This window comes from Micromesistius poutassou (assembly GCF_964030765.1).
Source record: "Micromesistius poutassou genome assembly, chromosome: 5".
NCBI classification, from domain to species: Eukaryota; Metazoa; Chordata; class Actinopteri; order Gadiformes; family Gadidae; genus Micromesistius; species Micromesistius poutassou.
In genome coordinates, this window is record NC_140275.1 from 22,117,348 (window position 1) to 22,141,067 (window position 23,720).

The 23,720-nt window shown below is 45.5% G+C and overlaps 1 protein-coding gene across 1 annotated transcript in view; it reads left to right on the forward strand.

The window, feature by feature from the left end:
* Positions 1 to 307: 307 nt before the first annotated feature.
* sgsm1a (small G protein signaling modulator 1a) overlaps positions 308 to 23,720 on the forward strand; it is a gene marked incomplete at both ends in the record, with an annotated part of 38,239 nt that continues 14,826 nt past the window's right edge. Inside the window, 10 exons of the mRNA XM_084468236.1 lie at positions 308 to 314; positions 413 to 456; positions 7,819 to 7,894; positions 12,689 to 12,851; positions 13,372 to 13,524; positions 13,620 to 13,687; positions 13,907 to 14,049; positions 18,341 to 18,478; positions 20,556 to 20,680; positions 21,766 to 21,833. Of these exons, the coding sequence (XP_084324362.1) occupies positions 308 to 314; positions 413 to 456; positions 7,819 to 7,894; positions 12,689 to 12,851; positions 13,372 to 13,524; positions 13,620 to 13,687; positions 13,907 to 14,049; positions 18,341 to 18,478; positions 20,556 to 20,680; positions 21,766 to 21,833 (985 nt within the window). The remainder of the gene's footprint in view (positions 315 to 412; positions 457 to 7,818; positions 7,895 to 12,688; positions 12,852 to 13,371; positions 13,525 to 13,619; positions 13,688 to 13,906; positions 14,050 to 18,340; positions 18,479 to 20,555; positions 20,681 to 21,765; positions 21,834 to 23,720) is intronic.

Below are 23,720 nucleotides of genomic sequence, written 5' to 3' on the forward strand. Positions count from 1 at the left end.
AACGCCCCTTCTTTTAGGGGGCGTGTGTAGTAGCACTGTCCCTTTAATGGGCGTGTGTAGAAGTGATCGTTATTTCAGGGGCGTGTGTAGGAGCACTGTCGCTTTAAGGGGCGTGTGTAGGAGCACTGTCGCTTTAAGGGGCGTGTGTAGGAGCACTGTCGCTTTAAGGGGCGTGTGTAGGAGCACTGTCGCTTTAAGGGGCGTGTGTTAACGGGGGATCGCTGGTGCACCTTGTGGCGTTCCGCGAGCCAGCAGCAGATGCGACCAGTTGAACCTTCTGGTGGAAGTAGACTCCATGGTAACAGCGATGGCAGGTGAGGGAAAGCACAAAATACACACCAGACATCCTTTCACACTTTTAAAAGATGTTGTTAACAGGTTTCCCCTGTCACGTTTCTCTGTTGTATTGTAGAATGCGAAACACGTCAGAGACTGGTGCGCACCGTCAAGAAGGAGGTGGGTGTTTTCGTCTTACTAAATTAGTGGAAATTATTACTTCGAAAATCAAGCCTGTGCCACGGACACCCGCACCCATTCCCAGAGTTCCCAGTGCGTGTCAACGCTTCCTTACGGCGGCATTCCCAGTTCCCCCAGTATAGGCTGTTCACGTGCTCATTACCATAAGTTGATATACCTTATCCACTGCTTTTAAAGATTTTATATTTGTCAACTACGACCCTTTATTACACACACTCAACAGATCCAGAGTGTGTTGTAGTTGGGTGTTTTTTCGCGCAGGCTAAACTAATGTAATGTGGACCACAGCCCCTTCCACCTGTCACTGGGAATAACACACATCTGCTGGGAGAACAAACTGTACGGCGTGGTCGATGTTTGGCACAAACCCCTAAAGTCCTGCCGTATTGTGTTTAATACTTGTACTTTTTTTTACATTAGAATTATTTCAACAATTTAGTTTTTCCGAACAAAATTGCCTACTTTTTAGGTGTTTCCTTTAATCGAGGCTCGACGGCGCTGGGACCATCGCTTTATCTTTGACATCTGTTTAATACTCAGGGATTGTGTGACTCTCACAATTGGTCCTGGTGTTGGCTAGGTTTGATTCAGTTGAATTAAAGACAATATAATACAATATATGACAACTTTTCATGTTAGTTTTCCTATCATGTGTTGTTAAGCGTTTACAACACATCAAAAAGATGACATTACACATCCACACATTCAACATGTTTATCTCCCTTTATTAACCCAAACCCTAGAAATGTCACGTAGATCTATGTGATACAAGCTCACAGATCTGTCCAGGAATATCCCAGCAGACTCCTTTGATAATCCTATTTGTTCCTAATGAAAAACGGAATCTTCTTGCTTGAAATGACACGGAGGGCCACCTGTCTTCACGTTTAGTCCCTTCAGACCGGGCAGCCATTCGCTGTGTCCTAAAGGGTTCTCCATGCCAAGAGATTTGTGTGGTTGTCATCGCACAGACAAGTTTAACAATCACATCTGGATCAATCTGTCAGTGACTGCAGATCGGAGCAGATTGTCACTGCCTGCTGTTGTCTTATCGGTCCCGACCAGACACCGTGATTAAAACGGCGTTGCTAAGGCCGAAGGCTGAAATGTACCCAGCCTGCCGAGCACAAACCCATCTTGTATTCTGCGGTGGTTTGGTCCGTTTTTAATTCATTGTAATAGCCCTTCAACCAAAGACCCGTTTTGTATGAAAGGGTCTTGATGCACTTGAAGGCCTACCATCAGGGTTTATCCAGATTAATGGACCAATAGGCCTCTCAAATAAACAGGTTCCATGTAAATTATAATTTAAAAAGTAAGAATTACAATGTATGTGTCATTGTTGTCCCTGTGCTATATATCATTTGGTTGGTTGTTGATGTGTTGATGTGTATGGACATTTACTTTGTTGAAATGAATAATTAATCTTTCTTGGGTAAATAGAATCAGTCATAATTGTTTTAGTTCCTCGTCATTTTGTGTGCTTGGCTCCACATGGTGTTGTTTAGCCCACAGCTTTTTGACCAGCTGGCTGTGTCCCTCTCAATGCCAGAAAATAAGACCACAACTAAGACCTAGAAGTCCATTATTCTCCCAATGAAAGGCCTCCAAGGCACACACAGATAGGAAGGCTTTTTCAAAAACATAGTATTGCTGCACCCTGGCTTCGTGAAGCTGAGTGTTTCTCTCTGTCTCTTCCTCTCTCACACTCTCTGTCTCTACCTCTCTCTCTCTGTCTGTCTGTGTTTCTCTCTCTCTTTGTCTCTCACCCTCTCTCTCTTTAACTAATCCTCCTCAGTAAATTAAACCGTGTCATGTTTAGCATTAAACATCGCTGCGCTGCCACCGGTGCAGTGGTGCAGTGAGCAGTTTGTTGGTGTGTAATGGATCTCATGAATCCTCTATGGATGAAATCCCTGTTGATACACCTCTGGGTGTCAGTTTTTTTTTTTAGTGTTTGTTGTCTTATTAGCTTGATGCAAGTTGTGATGGTCCAACTACTCTGGTGCTGGCGCTGCTGGTTGTGGTGTTGTGTCCATGGTTGCAGTAGCTTGTTGTTTTGAGTCCATGGTCCTACTAGCTTGGTGCTGGCGCTGCTGGTTGTGGTGTTGTGTCCATGGTTGCAGTAGCTTGTTGTTTTGAGTCCATGGTCCTACTAGCTTGGTGCTGGCGCTGCTGGTTGTGGTGTTGTGTCCTTGGCCCCACCAGCTTGGGTGTTAGATTTGTGTTAGCATGGTGCTAGCTAAGTGTTAGCCTGTTGCTATTTTGGTGCTAGCTTGGTTCTAGCTTGGTGCTAGATGATGAATGGCTTATTCTCTTTTTTTTCTGAATTGCTGTGATTAGTGTTTTGAACTCTCTATCACGTCCATTAGTCTTCTTGATGTGAAGTGGTCCTTGGAGCGCGTTGTTACTAATATGTTTTTATGACTGTTGGACGCAGCTCCGGTTTCACCATTCTGAGCCTTTTGCTCGTGAAAGATAAACTGATTCTGGGATGATGCCATACTTTACATTTCCATGTACTTTAATGTACATGTACTTTAATGTAATGACCCGAAGTTAGAGTCAGGTATTTAGAGTTCATGAGCATAGTGTGATATTTAGCTATATTATGTAAAACTCCCCATGATTTTCTGGATAATAATATTGTGATATTTTATAATATATCGCTCTGTTTTATAATATACCCCTGTGGTCCGCTCGCATTAATCAGCTGAGATGATTAATGTGGCAGCCATATGGGTCGATGAATGATATTAGAATCTCTCAGGACTCTCTGTCTGTATGTGCGTTTCTCTATATATATCTCTGTACCACTGTGTGTGTGTGTGTGTGTGTGTGTGTGTGTATCTGCGTCTCCCCCTCCATCTGTCTCTCCCCCTCTGTCTGTGTGTCTCTCTCTTTGTCTCTCACCCTCTCTCCTTCTGTCCTATTCCCGCTCACTGTCTCTCCCTCTCTTTCTGTCTGTCTGTTGTCTTTCTCTCTCTCTCTCTCTCTCTCTCTCTCTCTCTCTCTCTCTCTCTCTCTGTCCCTCCCTCTCCTTCTCTTTCTCACTCTATCTCTGTCCCTCCCTCTCCTTCTCTTTCTCACTCTGTCTCTGTCTCTTTCACTCTCGGCCCCTGTTTGTCTCCCCCTCTCGTCCTCTCTCCACCTCTCTCTCTTTCAGTCTCCCTCTCCTTCTGTCCTCTCTAATTGGAATATGGAACATTATGAAGATCTTCTATCAGCATCTCCGGCGACAGGCAGGGTTTAGGTGGAGCTCAGGACAGGCTGTGTTGTCACTGTGAAGAGAACAGCTGCTCTATAGAACCCTTTCAACACCTTGTCAGAGAGATGAGCGCCACTTCGTATCAGGGGATGTACTGATTAACTTTACCATATATACATTATATATAAAATATAATGTATATACCTACCAGCACAAACTTTGTACGTATACAATACATGGATACAGTTATCCACCTATATCTATTATCTATTTAGTATTTTCCGATCTATTGTAAATCTGTCTCTCTAGAATCTCACACAGATAGTGTACTTTATACCGCTCATGGTGGTCCGTCCCTTAGGTATAAGGCTACGTTTCCTTGTACCTTTGTGCTACCGTTCAGCCAGCTGTTCCCATTGTGTAAACAAGTCCTCTGGTTATATTCTGGTGATGAATGAATGTCGTTGACGTACCTCCTTACGTGGAAGAGATACAAACATGTGACCCCCCGTGCAGTCGCTATGGAAACGTGGGCTGGTGATGAGACTTAACTTGTATGTTGATTTACTGGATCTTTAGTATAGACTGCGGGGGGAAACACAGCAGCACAAGGGCCTCCTCCGTGGCTGTGTCAGCCCCAGTGTCTCGGCTCTGCATCGCTCCATGGGCCGCTGGTTCTGTGGGTGTGGATGCATGCGTTTGTGTGTGTGTGTGTGTGTGTGTGTGTGTGTGTGTGTGTGTGTGTGTGTGTGTGTGTGTGTGTGTGTGTGTGTGTTTGTCTAGGGGCGTGCATGTCTCAGGGTTATGTGTGTTTGGTGATTCTATAAGGGCTGTGTATATAAGTGTGTGCATATGTGCGTGCATGCGTGCGTGCGTGCATGCGTGTGTGTGTGTGTGTGTGTGTGTCTTTATGAGTGTGATGATGAGCAGCAGGAAATTGGGCTGGCATTGTGTCCATTGTGTTGATGAAGCAGCTGACAGGCCTCTGCTCTACCTCTCTCTCTCTCTCTCTCTCTCTCTCTCTCACACACGTCGTGTGGGCTCCCGCTGTACGTAACCGCTCTGGGTAAAACGCTCATCACCTTCCGAGCTGATAGGACAAGCAGATATAGTGAGTCATCATTGGTAACTCAGTCAGAGCTCACTGGTTCCATCTCCAACCTTTTCAGATGAATACACACGCCATTTCACTGGAAAAAACAAACAAAAAAAACTGTCTGTGTGTGTCTGTGCATGCGTGTGTGGTCTTTCAGTCTGTCCATCTCTCTCGGAGTGGAATTTATATTTGAAGTGTGTGTTTTGTGAACTTGTTATCATAAGTATTATTATTATTATTCACGCTGTTGCCTGGTGGGCACTTGGGCGCTGGATAAAGCCAAAGCCAGGAGTGATCCTTTATCTCCAGGGGGAGCGCGGGGCGGTTTGTTCATGGAGAGAGGAGAAAGCAGCACTCTGCGAGAGGGAGTACGGCCAGACGTGAACATGACTCAGGCACCGCGGGGGTCTGGTCCATTTAAATAACAAATAAACACATTTGCCCGGAGAGATTGTTTCACTGAATCCACTCTGACAGGGAAAATGAGAGCAGCGCAATAACCGCGTGTTCGTCTCGCTGAGCGACTTGCTTGGTTCTTGTGCCACTAGATAATGAGGAGATTAGTGGACAGGAAACGCATTAAGAATCACATATTCCTTTGAGACTTTAGGGACGGAGTCGGGAACCTTTTTAGTTGGCAAAACCATAGAAAAATGAATTTCTTTCAATTGTTCTTGGAAGAGCCAACAGTTAACAGGATTATCATTCAACCTTTTTAAGGATGAATGGGAAGGCATTAATGCCCGAAAGAATTATACATTTTCCTTTTCCCTTTTCTGGCATTTCATTGATAAGTGGCGATTGTAGAATACGGTATTATGATAAATAGATTGTAAAATAAATTGTATCTTAATTACCCCAGTGTAGGACTTTGTCCAATAACATGTAGCTTTGTATCCAAGAAAAACACAAGTTGAATATTTTGTGTACAATTATATTTAATGTCGATAATCCATTTAATATATTTTCAGCCTTGTTAGACAGCCATATGCCATCGCTGCAAGAGCTCCCAAGGGTCCTGAGCCCTGCTTTAAGGGGATCTTTCTATACAGAGAAAGAGAGTACATCATGTGTGTATTTTCTGTGTTTTGGTGTATTCAGGCGACCCAACAACCTCCCTCAGAAGAGTAATATCACCACTGTGGACAGACTCATTACAGCAGGAAATTACAGTTAGTTGTGTGCTTGTGTCCGGAGGTGGATATCCACAATGTAGATTGCAGAGTAGCTTACGCTCATGCAAACACACACACACACACACACACACACACACACACACACACACACACACACACACACACACACACACACACTAGCATACACACATGCACACGTACACTGTGATTCACAACCAAGAACACGTCCTCGCACAAACACATGGACACACACACACACACACACACACATACACACACACACACACACACACACACACACAGGCACAGATGTATCCATAGCCACTCTAGTATTGATCCTCTTGCTTGGCTCTAACCAGGAGATGAAAAAGAAGAGAGGTATCCACTGCTGGTGAAGCCAAGTGCTTCTAACAATCCTTTCCTTCTCCAACCCTTCCACAGCTCTGACGATGTTGCGCTTGTTTTTTTTCTGTTCCTTTTTTTCTTTTTCTTTGATGTCACAAGCTTGTCTTGAAACCGAATCAATTGCTCCCTCTGAGAGAGAGAGGGCGAGAGGGCGAGAGAGCGAGAGAGGGAGAGAGAGAGAGAGAGAGAGAGAGAGAGAGAGAGAGAGAGAGAGAGGGAGAGAGGGAGAGAGAGAGAGAGGGAGAGAGGGAGAGAGGGAGAGAGGGAGAGAGAGAGAGAGAGAGAGAGAGAGAGAGAGAGAGAGAGAGAGAGAGAGAGAGAGTTTATCTCTGGAGAAGGAAGTCTCAAACCCACCCTCTCTCCACCAATTCTCTCACCTGGAACCTCCCACACACTCCCTGATTCCCTTGCCACCCCCCTTCTCCTCTACCCTGTGCCTGACTCCTATCTCCCAGTGGAGACCTCCAGGTTGAGAGCTGATGAATCATCTTACCTCACACTCGCTTCTTACTCACGACTTCAGTCTCCAAAGGTGTATGTGCCCTACTTAACACCGACCCTGTTCCCTGCTGGTATTCCCTTTCTGTCCCTGTAATTAAGATATGCATTTGTTTGCAATTAACCATCAGCCGATTCACCCCCATCGATTGCCTTTGGTTTAATCGGTTAATTGTTTAGTAGTATGGAGTCACAGGCAAAAAATATCCAAAGTTCCCAATGTTTTCTTTATAATATGAATGACTTATCATTCAGCACTGCAATACCTAGGAGATATCGGATCACGGGCCCCTATGTATTCAACCGTGGCCCTGCCGCTGGAATGCACTCCCCTTAATTGTTGCATTGTCATTATGGTCCTTGGAGAAATATTGTGGAAAAATACAGACGGCAAAATCATGTTCTGCAAGAAGAATAAAAAAACTCATAATAAAAAGTAGCCTCATATTTGATTATGTAGAACAGACACAACAGTGTTCTAACACCCAGATGATGGGACAGCTTCAACTAACTAACTAACTAAATATATTACTGCGTATATTGATTCAGTATTAATGCCCAAAAGAATGGTTAGCCCACATGGTGCACTCTCATGCTGTTTCGAGCTCTGTTATACTGTGAGACCATTGTATGAGACCCTTTCTTTCTAAACGCACCACAGCCCTACCGGAATCAGTTATCAGACCAAAACCTCTCTCCACAACAGCACTTGCACATGTACATCAGCACTGTGCACGCGCTCATCAACATAGAGCAAAGAACATATGAGGGGAAAGCCTGCAACTGTTCAATTTGGATAGTAGTTTAGGTGGTTTGACAAAATAAAAGCGCATACTCTGCCCTTAATAGCTCCTCCTTGTATTGCATTTTATGAATTGCTGAAAAATAAGTGCTGAAGCCACACAACTGACCCATGAGTGGCCAGTATCCAGGTAAATGGATGCAAACGGTGGTACATGATGGGCTGAGTCATCCTCAATGTCCCTTGTCGTTTACAGGTGAAGCAGATTATGGAGGAAGCTGTCACGCGGAAATTTGTCCATGAAGACAGCAGCCACATTGTTTCGTTCTGTGGTAAGTCGCTATCATGAATGCGCTTTCTTTTTGCTTATTCACAGACGATTGTACTCAAAGTGAAATATTGTCCCTGGAGATGAACCTAGCACTACGGCTCATTTCACCTTCTGCCAATGGTTTATGATCTATGTCCTCATAACTGGAAGAAAACCGCGAGAAAAAAGATTAGTATTGTGCCTCAGTGAACAGTGGATAGTGATGCGATGTGATTATGCATTTCTCCTGCTGGTCCTTTGGAGGGTTGCCAGTGCTGGGCTCCCCCCGGCAAAAAGGGGCAGAGGTGTTCTTAATCAAGACCCCCAGCTTCCTGGCAGCTCCCTGCTCCTGTCTTGCATGGATGACACACTCTGTGTGTGTGTGTGTGTGTGTGTGTGTGTGTGTGTGTGTGTGTGTGTGTGTGTGTGTGTGTGTGTGTGTGTGTGTGTGTGTGTGTGTGTGTGTGTGTGTGTGTGTGTGTGTGTGTGTGTGTGTGTGAGTGAGTGAGTGAGCGTCACTTGTGCACGTGTGACACGCGTGGGTGGGAGAAATGTGGGAGTAACCATAGAAATGTAATGCGTAAATGCAGTGTCATAGGCTACATGATGGCTTCATGATTTATAATCATGCTAAATGTAGTGACAGCTTTCAACAAGAGCTAATCCCAGTCTTTGAACCTTCTAGAATGAAGGAATGGAATATGTTGGCGGAAATAATAGCGTTCCGCAGACTCCCTCGAAGGGCTTATATGGGTGGGCACATAATCCTTGTCCAACTGTTTTAATAGCCTCACAATAATCACATTTCTGTGAGAAGGGGGCTCTCAACAAATGCTTTCTCTGCATGGAACAAATTGGAACACACTGCCACTGCCAGAATTGTCATGCACAGCACAGGAGCCCTGTTAGGTGTGTGTGTGTGTGTGTGTGTGTGTGTGTGTGTGTGTGTGTGTGTGTGTGTGTGTGTGTGTGTGTGTGTGTGTGTGTGTGTGTGTGTGTGTGTGTGTGTGTGTGTGTGTGTGTGTGTGGGGGGGGGGGCTCCTCTCTGAGCTATGAGTAATAATATACACAAGGTTTCTCATAACCATTTTACTGCCTCCTGTGAATTGGGAGTTCTTATCCCTTGAGCAACCCTCAAAATGTTCTTTGATGTCCAACTCATTTTTTTTATTCTTTCTTTTGTTAATAATATATTTAGAAATAATATTTTCTAGTACATCATTAACAAGGAGGACCTCCATCGTGCCAAGAAAGGTCATGCCACTCGCACAGGGTGAATTGTACAATATAAATTAATAAACCATCATAAGATTATTATCTGGAATTTATGTTAGAAAACACTTTAATATCTGGATGAAGCTTCAGTGATAAATCTCTTGGTTTTAGATAAAATGATTGGTAACATTAGTGTTTGAAATGCACAAATGAATCAAATAAGGTATCCTAGTCATGTATGAATAATACATAAATAAACTTCTTCATGGAGCACTGTGAGATGCATGGATGATAAAACAGGTTTTTCTTGTGGTGAACATCAAAAAACTGCCTGCTAGTCCGGATAGTCCTGTGTTGCAGTAAAACACGTTCACACCTACTCAGAGCTATTATCCAGACAGCTGGTGCTAATGGTCGCTGTGTGAGGAACATCACCTTTTGTACTCCGAAGAGCAACAGAGTGCTCAAAGTAATCATTTCTACATTATAGCTTACACATCTTGTCTCACAGTGATCACAGGGCACTGTATCTTTTTATCCAGATAATAATATATCTAACCGTGATTCCTACAAATAATGGCAGCACGACGCGCGCGTGCGTGTGTGTGTGTGTGTGCGCGTGTGTGTGCGTGTGTGTGTGCGTGTGTGTGTGTGTGTGTGAAGGCCTATTCCCTTGGGCTCTGCCTGCTGTCTGCAGGCGGGCGAGCAGCAGACTGCTCAGCGCTCACTGCTGGGGGAGCTGAGATGCGTGTCAGTGCTACTCTGTGCAGACGGCTCCTCACGCCCGGCGGCGGTCGGGGAGCCTGTAGCACAGAGCCCAGTGTCAGCAGCACAGTGAGTCCTTCTCTGGGCTGAGTCACAGTGGAACCCCTGGGCGCTGTGGGGCCGACCGCTCGCCCTCCTCACAGCGTCTAACAGCCTCTCCTCACCTCCAGCTCTACACCCCCCCCCCCCCATGGTGATACGTAAGGAGACAGGGCTGAGGGGGGGGGGGAGTGTGGACCCAGGGCGTCCCTACACCTCCATGTATGTCTCCCACTGACCATGTCCTAATTATGAAACAATTGGAGTGGATTTAAAATATAATTTAAAAAAAAGTGAATAATCGTGTGTTAACTCCCCAATACTAGTATGCAATTAATCTCGATTACACATTTTAATAGTTTGGCAGCCCTACTTAAAAGACATCTGAGGCCCCAGTTTGACCGTAACCATAAGTCCTAGTTTTATTGTGTTGTATTCTATAGGCCTTTATCCCAGCAGGGGGACGACACAGGTGCAGCTCATGACACTAATTAGCACCAAGCATGTCTCCATCGTTAGCTTAACGAGCTACATCTGCTTCCGCCCCCTACCACTACACCTCCGCGATGAAGGCCAGTCCTGTTGGTTTCTTGAATCATTTGAACCACAAAGCAAGACGTGCAGCAGCAGCCGTACAGGCAGACAGACCCTCCTCCCCTCCCCAGCCTCTCTCTCTCTCTCTCTCTCTGGGGGGTTGGAGCGAGCCGAAGCTCCCCAGTTTGTTTGGCTCTTGTTGCCGCACCAGGCTCCCTCCCTGGCCTGTCCATGCATGTTATTAGGGCACTCTGTGGAGGGTTGGAGTGGGGAGCCGAGTGCTTGGGTCAAGGAGCTCGACTGCAGAGTCATCAGGGTCCACACAGCATCATGACTGCCCGGACATGTTGAGGCTGATGGGGGTCGGAAAGACCAGGATGGAAAGACGTCTTTTAATCAAATATTGATAATTCGTTTTGTGAATGATTTAGAGGTGTTTGAGTGAAGCTAGACTACATTTAAGGGTCTTATGATTTTGGACAGGGGGCACCTTTTCCTCAGAGGTTCCCAGGTTTTACATTCAAGACAGGCGGACTAAACCCTTTCTCAAATAACAAAGACTCGACTTCCTAATACCTTATACTACCTTTATTTTGGTATATTTAGTTTTAGATTGAAAAGCCCTGATTTATGGTTTTATTTCATTGTTATTGCACATCGCTATGGCCAACGGCATGTGAATGAATGGGTTTCACACGTAAGATCAACTCAACATGACATGCTCAACTATGACTAAGGAGTTTGTTTTTTTGCCTGGAGTGTGTCACGGATACTCACTTGGCAGTACTTCTAAATGATTTTCACAGTGTCCATCAAATGATCTCTCCCTCTCCCTCTCCCCCTGATGTAGTTAACACCTACAGAGAGGAAACCTAGGGGTCGGACCCTTTATTACGCCCTTTGTTGTGACATTTAGCCGCTAGTTCATTTATGGCCAAGCCGAAACACAGCAGAGTGACATGTGAGATAAGGGATCAGCCTGCAGGAAGCTGGCGGAGAGGAGGGGGAGCAGCCCAGTACTACGGTGTCTTGTCGTGGATAATATCGTCCATGGATGTTGAGCCTGAATGCTGATTGAAGGATGCATTGTCAATTAGTCGAGAGGATCATTATCTTAGTGACCTGAGAGGAACAGCAGAAAGAGAAAGGGAGGGAGGGGGAGAGACCTGACACAGATGGCTTATGAGAGAGAGAGAGAGAGAGAGAGAGAGAGAGGAATATAGCTTTGTTTTTGAGAGAGTGGGAAGGCAGACAGGGAGAGGGAGATAGAGAGAGAGAGAGAGATGTTGATGATGCTGAATTACAGCCCCTCCTTCCTCTTCCTCTCGCCCTGGGCTCGAGTGTTCCATCAACAGGGGTTTCCATGACAACCCCGGCCTCCCCCTAACCCCACGTGAACGGAGCCACAGGATTAGCACCGAGAGAGAATTCAAATGTCAACACGACTCAAGGCTCTGCCACGTACGCTTTAGACACAAGATGGATGTCTGCTTTTTTCTATAAAGTACAGGTGTGTGTGTGTGTGTTTGTGTACACAGTGTGTGTGTGTGTGTGTGTGTGTATGTGTGGACACAAACACACACACACACACACACACGCACACGCACACGCACGTGCCTTGCATATTATGCAGTAAGTTATACAGATGATTGAATCAATTATGCTAAGGGGTGGAATGTTACGGTAAAGGGAATACCTTATTCAGTAGAGTTGGCCTGTGTACATTATCACCGCCTTGTCATACATTGTGAGAAACTGCCGATGGTCTTTCTGAATTCTTAGAGATCACTTGAGTTGATGTTGAGTTGTGTGGCAACCCGGCCCGGTCCCAATCAACGTAATGCAGAGCACCTGAGGAATCCTGCTTAAAAGGCAGAGGCTTCCACGTTCATTCGTGGCTCTCTGGTGGCTGAGGTGGATGGAGAGTCCAGCCGTTGGGGCTGCGCCACGCAATCATCTTTTAGTTCTTTTTATAAAAGAGTCTTATTGTTTAATTAAACGAGCCGTGGTGGCTGAACACCCGACCGAACTGCGTGCTGTTTGGACCAAGGCGGGTTCACTCCCCGAGGCGGGTTGCCACAGTAGTTATTTCTGTCCATATTCCGAGCACCGAGCCACCTGAGTTCTCCTCTGTTGCGTTGGCGTTGCCTCCTGCCCGCGGCGCCGTTCCTCTCGCTGTTAAACGATCCCCACCCCTCACCGCACGCCGCGCTGCCGTGGGCCAGCGTTCACGTGTGTCTCTCTGCGCCCCGGGCGTCCCCAGCGGCGGTGGAGGCGTGCGTCCTGCACGGGCTGAAGCGCCGCGCCGCCGGCTTCCTGCGCAGCAACAAGGTGGCGGCGCTCTTCACCAAGGTGGGCAAGAGCTTCGCCCCGGCCCACGACCTCTGCAGGAAGACCCAGGAGCTGGAGCAGCTGGTGGAGACCAAGTAAGAGACAAGAGAACGAGAGAGAGAGAGAGACAGAGAGAGAGAGAGAGTGTGAGAACATCCCCGCACTCACATCCCGCCTCGTACAACTGCATCGCTGCTAGCAGATCAAAGCTCCTTTCAAAGGCCCGCTTCTTAAAATCAAAGCGGGTGTTCCCTCGCCCCTCGCCCCTCGCCTGAAAGGTGCTTTCAGATGACCTGCGTCCGCGTGCACTCATGCAGCGTGAAACACGACCACAGCCACACTTGAAAAGATCCCCTGTTTAGCCAAAGGGGCCGGGAATACATTACTACCTATTGTTCAGCACAGCCTTATCTCTGGAGCACTCACTGTAAACAGGCCTGTTTTCATTGTTTATTTTGTGTTATCAAGCACTGCTGTGAGACAGGGACAAACATTTACATGTATATATATATACATACGTATGCATATAAAGGACATTTTCAGATAGAAATAACTAGTTTTACACTGTCTCACACTGTCTCGTTGTCCCGTGTCCCCGTCCTCTCTGCTCCCCAGGAGGACCCAGAGCCTGCAGAGCCAGGACGGCTTGAGGCGGTTGACTCGGCTGCCCAGCCTCACCCCCCACTCCTCCAAAAACCTGTGGATCCGCACCGCCCTGTTTGAGAAGGTCCTGGACAAGATCGTGGTGTACCTCGTGGAGAACAGTAGGTAAGACGGAGACGCCCCGGCAGGGAGGAGGAGGACGCAGGAGGGCAGGGATGTGCACTGCTGCCAGGGTGACACGTTTCTCCGGTTTGTTCCAGTAAATTCTACGAGAAAGAGGCTGTTCTCATGGACCCAGTGGACGGGCCCATCCTCGCTTCTCTGCTGGGTAATTATTTACATCAAATACTCATCACACTGATCAAACATGGGTTTGATGGTAGACCTCATGAAGACCTTTTTTTAAATGGTTGTTATTGTTGACCCAGAGATAAGTCCCGTCCTTACACTCTGAGTGCTCGGTCCGAGCCCTGCCTGCTCCTCGGGGCCCCAGCCACACCACCAGGGTGGGCCCCTGTGGTGACTGTCTCCTCCTGTGCTGTGTCAGTGGGGCCGTGCGCGCTGGAGTACACCAAGATGAAGACGGCCGACCACTTCTGGACGGACCCGTCGGCGGACGAGCTGGTGCAGAGACACCGCATCCACGGGGGCCACTGCCGACAGGACTCCCCCAGCAAGAGGCCCGCTCTGTGTGTGAGTGGCCCCTACGCCCGCCCCATCACACCGCCTCCTATTGGGATGGCTACAATTGTTGCTACAGTTGACCCAAGTGCTGTACAATTCAACCATCTGAGTTATAAATCAAACAAATACAATTAAAACAATTAAAGGCACAAAAGAGGACACACTAGACAATATTAAACTTCTATGGAGTTAAATGCAAGAGAATATCAGTGAGTTTTTAGGAGGGATTTGAAGATGGGCACTGAAGGGGCTAGCCTGACATGAAGAGGGGGTCGTTCCACAGTTTGGGGCCAACGACTGCAAAAGCCCGCTCAAAGGGGGTCAAGCATGAGTGTGTCGCTGGGGAGACCCCTGTTGCTTCAGGAGAGCCATTTTCAATGCTGCAGACGGTTGATTGTAGGGAGGACCTGAATATTGCTTCATTATGAACCACTCCTTCACCCACTCGATGGGGGACGGCAGTGTAGGTCTTTGATGGAGATGGATGGGAGAGTGGAGTTTGGATGAATGTATGCGTGTGAGTACGGTGCATTTGTCCGCCTAATGGCGTTTTGTAATGGGCGCTGTCATGAGTGATGGTGTAGGCGTCGCCTCGGTACACTTTTCAATTACACTGAATGAGTGGAATGTATGTCTAATGTTAATCCATTTGAGAGGCAGCATTACGCGGAGCAAACTGCTCAGCTCATGGCGTCCTTTAACTGGATCGCTTTAATCGCTCTATGAAGATACTCGCAATTAGAACGATCGTTAAAAATACCCTCGCTGTTTATATTAATATTTAATATGATATAATTACATTATGTAATAGTGTAAGAGTCTATATATAAGCCTCGAATTAATATGTTGTTTCCTCTATGATGGTAAAAGAAAAATCATCTATCATGATATGGATCATTTCATATCTCGGTAACGATATATATCACTACATAGTACATTTTCTGTCTATGAAAATAATGTCTCCCCAAAATAACCACATGCCATGCATATCAACTGAATACAAATGAAAGGCAGTTTCTCCTTTTATTTGGAAGTGACGCTGAGCATAACTGTCACAAAAGAGGAAAAATAAAGTGCAGCAAATAAACTTATGTGTATGAAAATAAAAAGTAAACATCACTCTGTTTCAGAAATCTCCAGAACTGCAGCATGTAAATAAATAAGGACAATATCAATATCAAATATATATATAAAAAAAAAAACACAAGTTTCACAAATCTCCAACAGACATCTAAGTAAGGGAAAATGTATAGAACGTCGGTCATTATCGGGAAAATAAGCGCAGGGGTCTGACTTTTTCCAGTAAGCTTCAGATCAGCTGACATTGCTTAGCAACCGAATAAGCTGGGGTTGATAAGTTACTGGACTACTTGTGGAGTGCTCAAAAAAGACATGAATCAGAGGCAAAAGATCCACTTTCCTTGACAGCAGTCAATTATGCTTAGCAACCGTCGATTATGCAAAAATAAGTGACCGCCGAATGTTGGGAAGGCCCATTCAAGTGAACGGAGCATTCTACGACATTAAAGCCCAGTTCAGACCAAAGATTTGCGACGCAACGACTTGCAACGAGACGGTTTTAGAACGTCGCAGGGGAAAAGTTGCAGCAGTGTGAACTGGTCGTCGCAAGGCGTCGCAAGGCGTCGCAAGGAGTCGCCAAAGATTGAACATGTCAAATCGCCAGGTCCAGTTTTAGAACGCAACGATGTGGCTATTTCTCTTCAGCCAATCAGGACACAGCACAGAACAATTTAGGCTTATTAAATAGGCCTACAAGTTGGAGACGCTAACGGTATTATCTTTGGTTCCAGAACAACGATTGTAGATAATGTTAGGCTTGAGCTGATTCATTGACATTATTTTAACGGGACCACCGTTACCGTTACACGTTAGCCGTTGTTATGGTTACATGCTGCCAGTCCGACATGCGCCCATTCCGACAGTCCTGTGCGCGTATGCAAATTAGCCATGTGCGCCATAGGGCTGCATGAATGAACATGAATGAAGTATAGTAGGTTATGCCATGCGTTAAAATAATAATAATAACAATAATACATTCGAGCAAAGCATATTCCAGGCTTCCAAAACAAAATCTAGTTTTAGGGTAAATGATTGGTTAAATGATTTGGGAAAGAACAGCTGATACAGAGGTAAGTTGTAGGCCTACTTTTAAATCAATGCATCTGCAAACACCGTACAGCAAACACATGTTCTTGACAAAGACATCGTGTACAAGCCCATTACTTTTAGGATTGATGAGTATTTGATCGAGAGAAAACAGTTTTACTGCGAGTGAGTGTTTAAAAGAATGAATGAATGCGGGTGATGCTTGGTGCGCGTGTGTGTGCGCGCCCATCTGTCTAAACACACGCAAATTAAACACGTAAGTGTATGAGAAGGAAATCGAGTCAGTCGACCTGCGATAAGATTCTGAACAAACTCGTCTTCGAGATGGACGTGTTCTAACGCATTTTTAATCAATGAAATGTTAACACAACAGTATATATCCGACCATTTAATTTTCGAAATTTTAGGTGAAGCCGAGCTTCCCTTGCAGTCGAGAAGTCGCCACTACGAAAGAATGCAATGTATCCAACTAGCGGGATCTAAACAAACTAAGCTCCAGCGAATTACTACAATGCAGAAGTAGTGGAGAATGGCGAAACACAGCAACTCTAGCCTACTCTCAACCAAAATAAAACTAATCGCAAACCTAAGTTAGGTTACTTTTTAGCAGGATAGAAGTGATGCTGATGCGGCTCTCAGCTGTGCCAGAGCGTTCAGTTGCTAGGGAAACCACCTGCCGTCGCCGCCCGGTGCAGCAGTGTGAACTGCCCCGTTTTTAGAACGTCTCAGCCCGTCTCGTCGCAAGGAGTCGCAAGGAGTTGCGAGTTGCAAGCAGTTGCGTCGCGAATCTTTGGTCTGAACTGGGCTTAAGAAGAGCCTTGTAATAATAAACTAAATAAGTACTCGGCTCGTCCACAGGTCCGTCCTCATCGTGTAAGAACGCTGGGGTTATACTGAGCTTAACCCTCGGACACAGACACCAGAATAAAGCGCTGCTCAGACGGAGTTCCACACATCCACACACACACACATATCCGCACACTGAAGACTCAACTCGTGTGAGATTTGCTTTTCTTTCAAAAGATCTTTCTCTCTTGTTCTGCCTCAGACTGCTGCAGGGCGTTCGCTCTCTTCACGCTCTCCCCTGGTCGTCTATGTATTTGTCACACGTGTGTAATGAACGTAAAGCAGCATTACTTTGTTGCTGCTCCTAGAATGATAACAACTAGGATAATGACTGATAGGATAAGGACTGTGACTGCTAGGATAATGCATGCTAGGATAATGACTGTTAGGATAGTGTCTGCTAGGATAATGACTGCTATGATAATGACTTCTAGGATAATGACTTCTAGGATAATGTCTGCTTGGATAATGACTGTTAGGATAATGACTTCTAGGATTATGTCTACTAGGATAATGACTGTTAGGATAATGACTGTTAGGATCATGTCTGTAAGGATAATGACTGTTAGGATCATGTCTGTTAGGATAATGACTGCTAGGATAATGAGTTCTAGGATAATGTCTGCTAGGATAATGTCTGCTTGAATAATGATTGTTAGGATCATGTCTGCTAGGATAATGACTGTGTTGCTGCTCCTAGGACAAAGGCCGCTAGGATAATGATCACTAGGAGGATAATGATCACTAGGAGGATAATGATCACTACAATAATGACTGTTGGGATAACAGCTAGGATATTAAGTGCTAGGAAAATGTCAGCTATGATAATGGCCACCAGGATAATGACTTCTAGGATAATGACTGCATGGATAATAATTCAGTTGCTGCTCCTTGTGTCGTGGAAAGTACAACACTTAAACTCTAACAAGAAAAGAGATGAGGAAATGTCATGGAGAATACAGGATTATTTAATGTATGCATCCATTCTCTAGCAGAATGAGCCCTGAACACCGCTATACCGTATACCGAACGCCCAATAGGAGAGGTCCTCTCGAACAAGGAGATGTGCACAGGTGAGGTTGCACAACCAGCAGAGGTTGAGTCATCCTCCTCATTTAGCTCCATAAAGTCTAGCCTCAATCCACAGTCGCAAGCCTTCCTCTAAGCTCCCCATTACGGAGGGGCTTCTGTGATGTGAGTTTAGACAGCTGTCTGCAGAGAGCTGTCTTACTTTCATTCATATTGCACGCATGCAAGATCACGATCCTACTTTCTTTCCGTGTATAGTAGATAATAATCATATGGACTGTTCCTCCCCTGCTAGTTCCAGAAGAGGCACTCCAGCAGCAGCATGGACGAGCGGCCGTCCCCCTCGCCGTCCGCCCGTGACTATGTGGAGTCCCTGCACCAGAACAACAGAGCCACCCTGCTGTTTGGGAAGAACAACGTCCTGGTCCAGCCGGTAACGCCTCACGCACCTCAACCATGCATCTCACGAGTCATTTACTTATAGCAAACGCTTTTATCCAAAGTGACTTACAACCTTTCATACACATTCACACACGGACGGCCGGCGGTGTCAACCATGCAAGGCGACACACAGCTCGTCGAAAGCAGTTAGAGTGAGGTGTCTTGCTCAGGGACACCTCGACACTCGGCTAGGAGGAGCCGAGGATCGAACCAGCAACCTTTGGGTTACAAGTCAACCTGCTCTAACTGAGTGACGTCCTCCCCTGAGCCCCACTTGGACTTTGAAAAATAACATGGACATTGTCATGTTTGGATCTGAAAATATGTCGTGAAATTAGAATCTACAATTCATTATCGTGGACAAAAGATTTTGAAAGCGACTATCAAGAGACAAAACAAATATACACAAGCCGGTAATCAAACACTTATTGGCTTAGTCCAACTATGATTGGATTACTAAAATGTCACCTTAGTAGAGCTATACTCGAATCGAATTGGGTTACTCATAGTCGAATTAAGACCCCTAGATAATGCGATTCATAGTCGAGCTAAGCGTGCATGTACGGAGTCGAATTAGATTATGCGTTGAATTTCGTTCTGCGCATGCTCGAGATCTTTTCCCAGGGCCATGAGCCGGAAGTAGAAGGAGACGATAGTCTTGTTGTTGTTGTCGCCGCCGTCGGATAAGGGATAACGAGAAACGGCGATTTATTTAAAAAGGTGGCGCAGAAGATGGAGGAAGCCGGTGAATGTAGTTACCCCCTATAGGAATTGTGTCCCGGCCGCGGGAGCGCGCATGGCAGGCATTCATTAAAGGTGGAAGCACACGGACACTACGCTTCCATTTCACCCAAGGCTGAATTAAAAGTAAATGTTTTTCTAAATGTGGGTCATCAACAAGGTTGTAAAGTAGTAACTTCGGGCACATCTGTCAAAATAATTTTTTTTTTCTCCTGACGTGTTTACGTTCTTTATTCATTCATTGCGCCGCGGCGGGGAATGCCGTATATGGACGGGCGGCGGAGGGGCTGCTCCGGTGGGAGAAAGATGTTTTCAGCAGACAGCTGTCAACTCACTTCAGGTCGGCGATTTATTTAAAAAGCTGGCGCAGAAGATGGAGGAAGCCGGTGTCGTGCCAATGTAGTTACCCCCTATAAGGAGTGTATCAACATCAACGTGCATTCACTACACACTACGCTATGATTTCACCTAAGGCTGAATTAAAAGTACATGTTTTTCTAAATGTTGCTCATCAACGAGGTTGTAAAGTAATAACTACGATCTTTATTCATTCATTGCGCCGCGGCCGAACTGATGAGGGTATTCTCTGATATTATGAATCTTACAGACTGCGTCGGGTTCTCCGACTCTCTGGTACTTCCACAACAAGTAAAGACTCCTAGTCGGGTTTATCTCGCCCATGGGGAAAAGGAATTTGGGGAAATTAACTTTGGCTTTAACTCAAATTAACTTTTGACTCTCTGAAGTCCAGATTGAAACGCGACATGGAGGAGAAAGCGATGTTTCAGCAGACAGCTGTCAGTTCACTTCGGGTCCTTGTTCATTGTTCCGACCTCATATGCGGACTCCTCTGCCGGCAGAGCCAGCTCCTCCGGCTGGAGTCGGCATACGACCGAGAGGTCGGAACAATGGAGCGTCGGAAAAATGATATGGACCCGAAGTGAACTGACAGCTGTCTACTGAAAACATCTTTCTCGAATGCCGTGAGTTTGTTGTTGCTGGTGACGTAAAGAGGTCAACCAGTGGCTCTATTACCACTAGTTGAAATGGGCACAGCGCCACCTATCGTACCGGGGCATGACACGCTTCGGCCAATGAATCGATTTGCTCACCGCCATGTATACTCGGACAATTGCAGTTGTCCAATTGAGGAGCATAGTCGAGCTATGGCTTTAATCGAATTAAGCTGTGCATGTAAACGTACTGACTAAAGGATGAAAAGCAAATGATGCTACACGTTTTTTTGTTTTTTGACTTTGATCCGTGTCTATGTAAAAGGGTAAAAGCATCCCTTGCTTGTTCTTAATCTTTCTTCATGTTTGTTTCAGAGAGATGATATGGAGGCCGTTCCAGGGTACCTCTCTCTCCACCAGACCGCCGAGGTCATGACCCTGAAGTGGACGCCCAACCAGCTGATGAACGGATCTGTGGGAGACCTGGACTATGAGCACAGGTAAGATGATGATCCATACGCCGCCCGTACCCATGACGACCACACAGGGTCATAACTGTCATGTAACAACAATGACCGAAGGGGCATGAAGACCGAGGGTGCATCGGTTTGCGTCACGTGACCGTCGCAGGCGTTCATGCCCCGTCATCCTCTGAGAGAACAGTTTTCCTTCTGGTGTTGTCAGTCAATTGTGTTGCATTTTGTTACGTGTGCATTCAACTACATTTTTACTATCTGTATATTTTATACTATATGTATAGTATATTTTATACAGCTTTTAAACAGCTTCAATAGGATTAACCTGCTTTAGGAAAAATGTCCCTGAAGCTTCTGTCGCCAATTTCACGGCTAGAAATTTAGAAAATGTCTTCCTTTAATCCATTTTTTGGCGTTGTCCTTTATTTCATTCCCTACCCTGAATTGCCACTATGAAAAGATTTGTGAGGGATTGCAAACAAACAGTGAATACATGCAAGACTGTTGATTTCAATAACAGTGACTCTCAGAATCCTTATTAAACCCAGATTCATATGCATATATATATATATATATATATATATATATATATATGTATATATTTAGAAAGACCAGACTGTGATGCCTATGCATAAATCTGAATAAATCCATATAAATGTCACATTTGGAGAGATGAAGCTGGAATTCAAATGATTCTGCAAAAAATTAAATGAAGGCACACCGTACAATTGATGTTCCTTGGTGCTTGTGAACCAGCGGACTATTACTGAATAATGCAATATGCCTATGTGACTCAACAGCCTTTTATTCAGGAGTCAAAGAGGCTGTTGATGGTGCATGTTCTCCGCTGCCTAGTCACCAGATGGCTTATTGACTGAGACGCTGTCAAGTGCCTCCAATTAACACAATATTCTCTTTGGTTTTGTTTTTGTGTCCGCCGCTCTCTCCACCATCATCATCTGTCTTCTCCATCAGACACTGAATTTCTGTTTTGAAGGCATGCTCTTTGATGATTGGTTTTGACTTTCGGCCTCCCTGCACCCACAGTCATTAGTAGCGGCCACAGCAGAGAGTCTCACCTGGTGTGTGTGTGTGTGTGTGTGTTTCAGTGTGTACTGGGACTACGCTATGACCATCCTGCTGCAGGAGATTGTCTACCTGCACTGCCATCAACAGGGTGGGTCTGCTGCCTTTGATTAACAGCATCAGTACCACTCTTCTCAGGGTGTGACGGTTCTGAAACCGAGAGCGAATCCACCATGCAGGCGCCTGTGGGCCCCAGTCGCAGCTCCAACCTTCTGTGTCATGGACGTGAAATCCTGTTTTTCTCCGGTCTCCCGCCAAACGTTCCACTCTGCTCTGAATGCATATCGTCGTGGCAGTTTCAATATCGTGGCTATATTGCGTCTAGGACAGATGAGATTTCTAAATGCAAAAAGCACTCAATAGTTTTAGACAATTAACCTATTTTAATGCATGTATACATTAGACTCCTCTCTAGCAGTCCAGGATACAGTTAGACAGAGCTATTTAAACAGTTTCACATCCTCCCCACATTGCAGATGTCAATAGTCAAATCAGGTAATGTTTACCCAAGACACAGAGTTGCCTGCGCCTTCTCATCAAGCAGAATAATGCATCAGGGGATGCCCTCTCCTTTGTGACCGGTTTACCCAAGCACAAAGGTTAACATTTAGACGACACATCTGCAATGGTAGGGTGGCTGACCTAAGCACAAAGGTCAACATTTAGGTGACACTGAGGGTTGGGTGGCTAGACAATACAAGAAATAGGAAACACAGCTTTAGATGACTAAAAGGAAACAACATATGGATTTTTTCCATCACAATATGGCGTTTTCTTCGTGACGTACAATTACCTGTTAGTATAATCTCCTACTCTTCTCTCGGACTGCGGCGTCCGAGAGATGGTTAGGCTTCTCGGACACCTAGGGCCCGATCTTGCGCCCGGCGCAATTGACTTTCTACACCGACGCATGTGTCGTTGCTAGTTTGCACCCGGCGCAAAGCTGATTTTCCCCCGCAGCAACCAGGCACCACTACACTTGCACCTGGAGAGGCATGTTAGCGAAAAGCAGGGGCGTGTTCCGGCGCAAATGATACTTGGTGCTATTTTAGTGATCTAAAAAATGCGCCAATGCAATTGCGCCACTGAAATTACCTGGTCTATAGCAGATAGCGCAGTTGTTGTTGCTATTTTGACATGCCATGGCAGGTCGGAACTACAACATAGCCTACGCTTACACACACGTAGGCTATACACAACACAAACATGCAAACTATTAACCTGATTTAAATATTATGATGTCAAAGATTATTCATACGTGTGAAACTGCATAGAAATAGCGTGTGGATTGTGGAAACATTTTTTTCAATAGGGCTGCATGAATGAACATGTAGTATAGTAGGCTATGGCATGCATTAAAATAATAATAATAACAATAATACATTCGAGCAAAGTATATTCCAGGCTTCCAAAACTAAATCTAATTTTAGGGTAAATGGTTGGTGAAATGATTTGGGAAAAATCATGAGAAAACATAGTTTTACCGCAAGTGAGTGTTTAAAAGAATGAATGAATGCGGGTGATGCTTGGTGCGCGTGTGTGTGCGCACCCATCTGTTTAAACACACACAAACTAAACACGTAACACATAATACAGTCCATGGCGATGTATATTAACCGGGGGACACATGCATATTATGAACACAAGTCGATAACGATAATGTATACAATACTGGTAACAAACAATGTTTGTTAATGTATTGCCAAATATCATTAAATAGACCCACAGTTGCGGCCCTCGAGGACCGCGTCCGCATATCATATATGTTTTAAGTTGTCTTTGCATAAACTGAGCCATTTGAAGTTTGAAATTCATGTGGTCATGCATCTGTCTCTGTGGAGACTGCAAATGCGCTGTCAAAATATCAACTCGCCAAGTCAAATGCACTGGGTCTTAAAGGGGATGGCAAGTGGAACTCTCATTGGTTTATTGCACGTTACGCCCAAAACACCTACAGGTTTCAGCCCAACCCATTTTA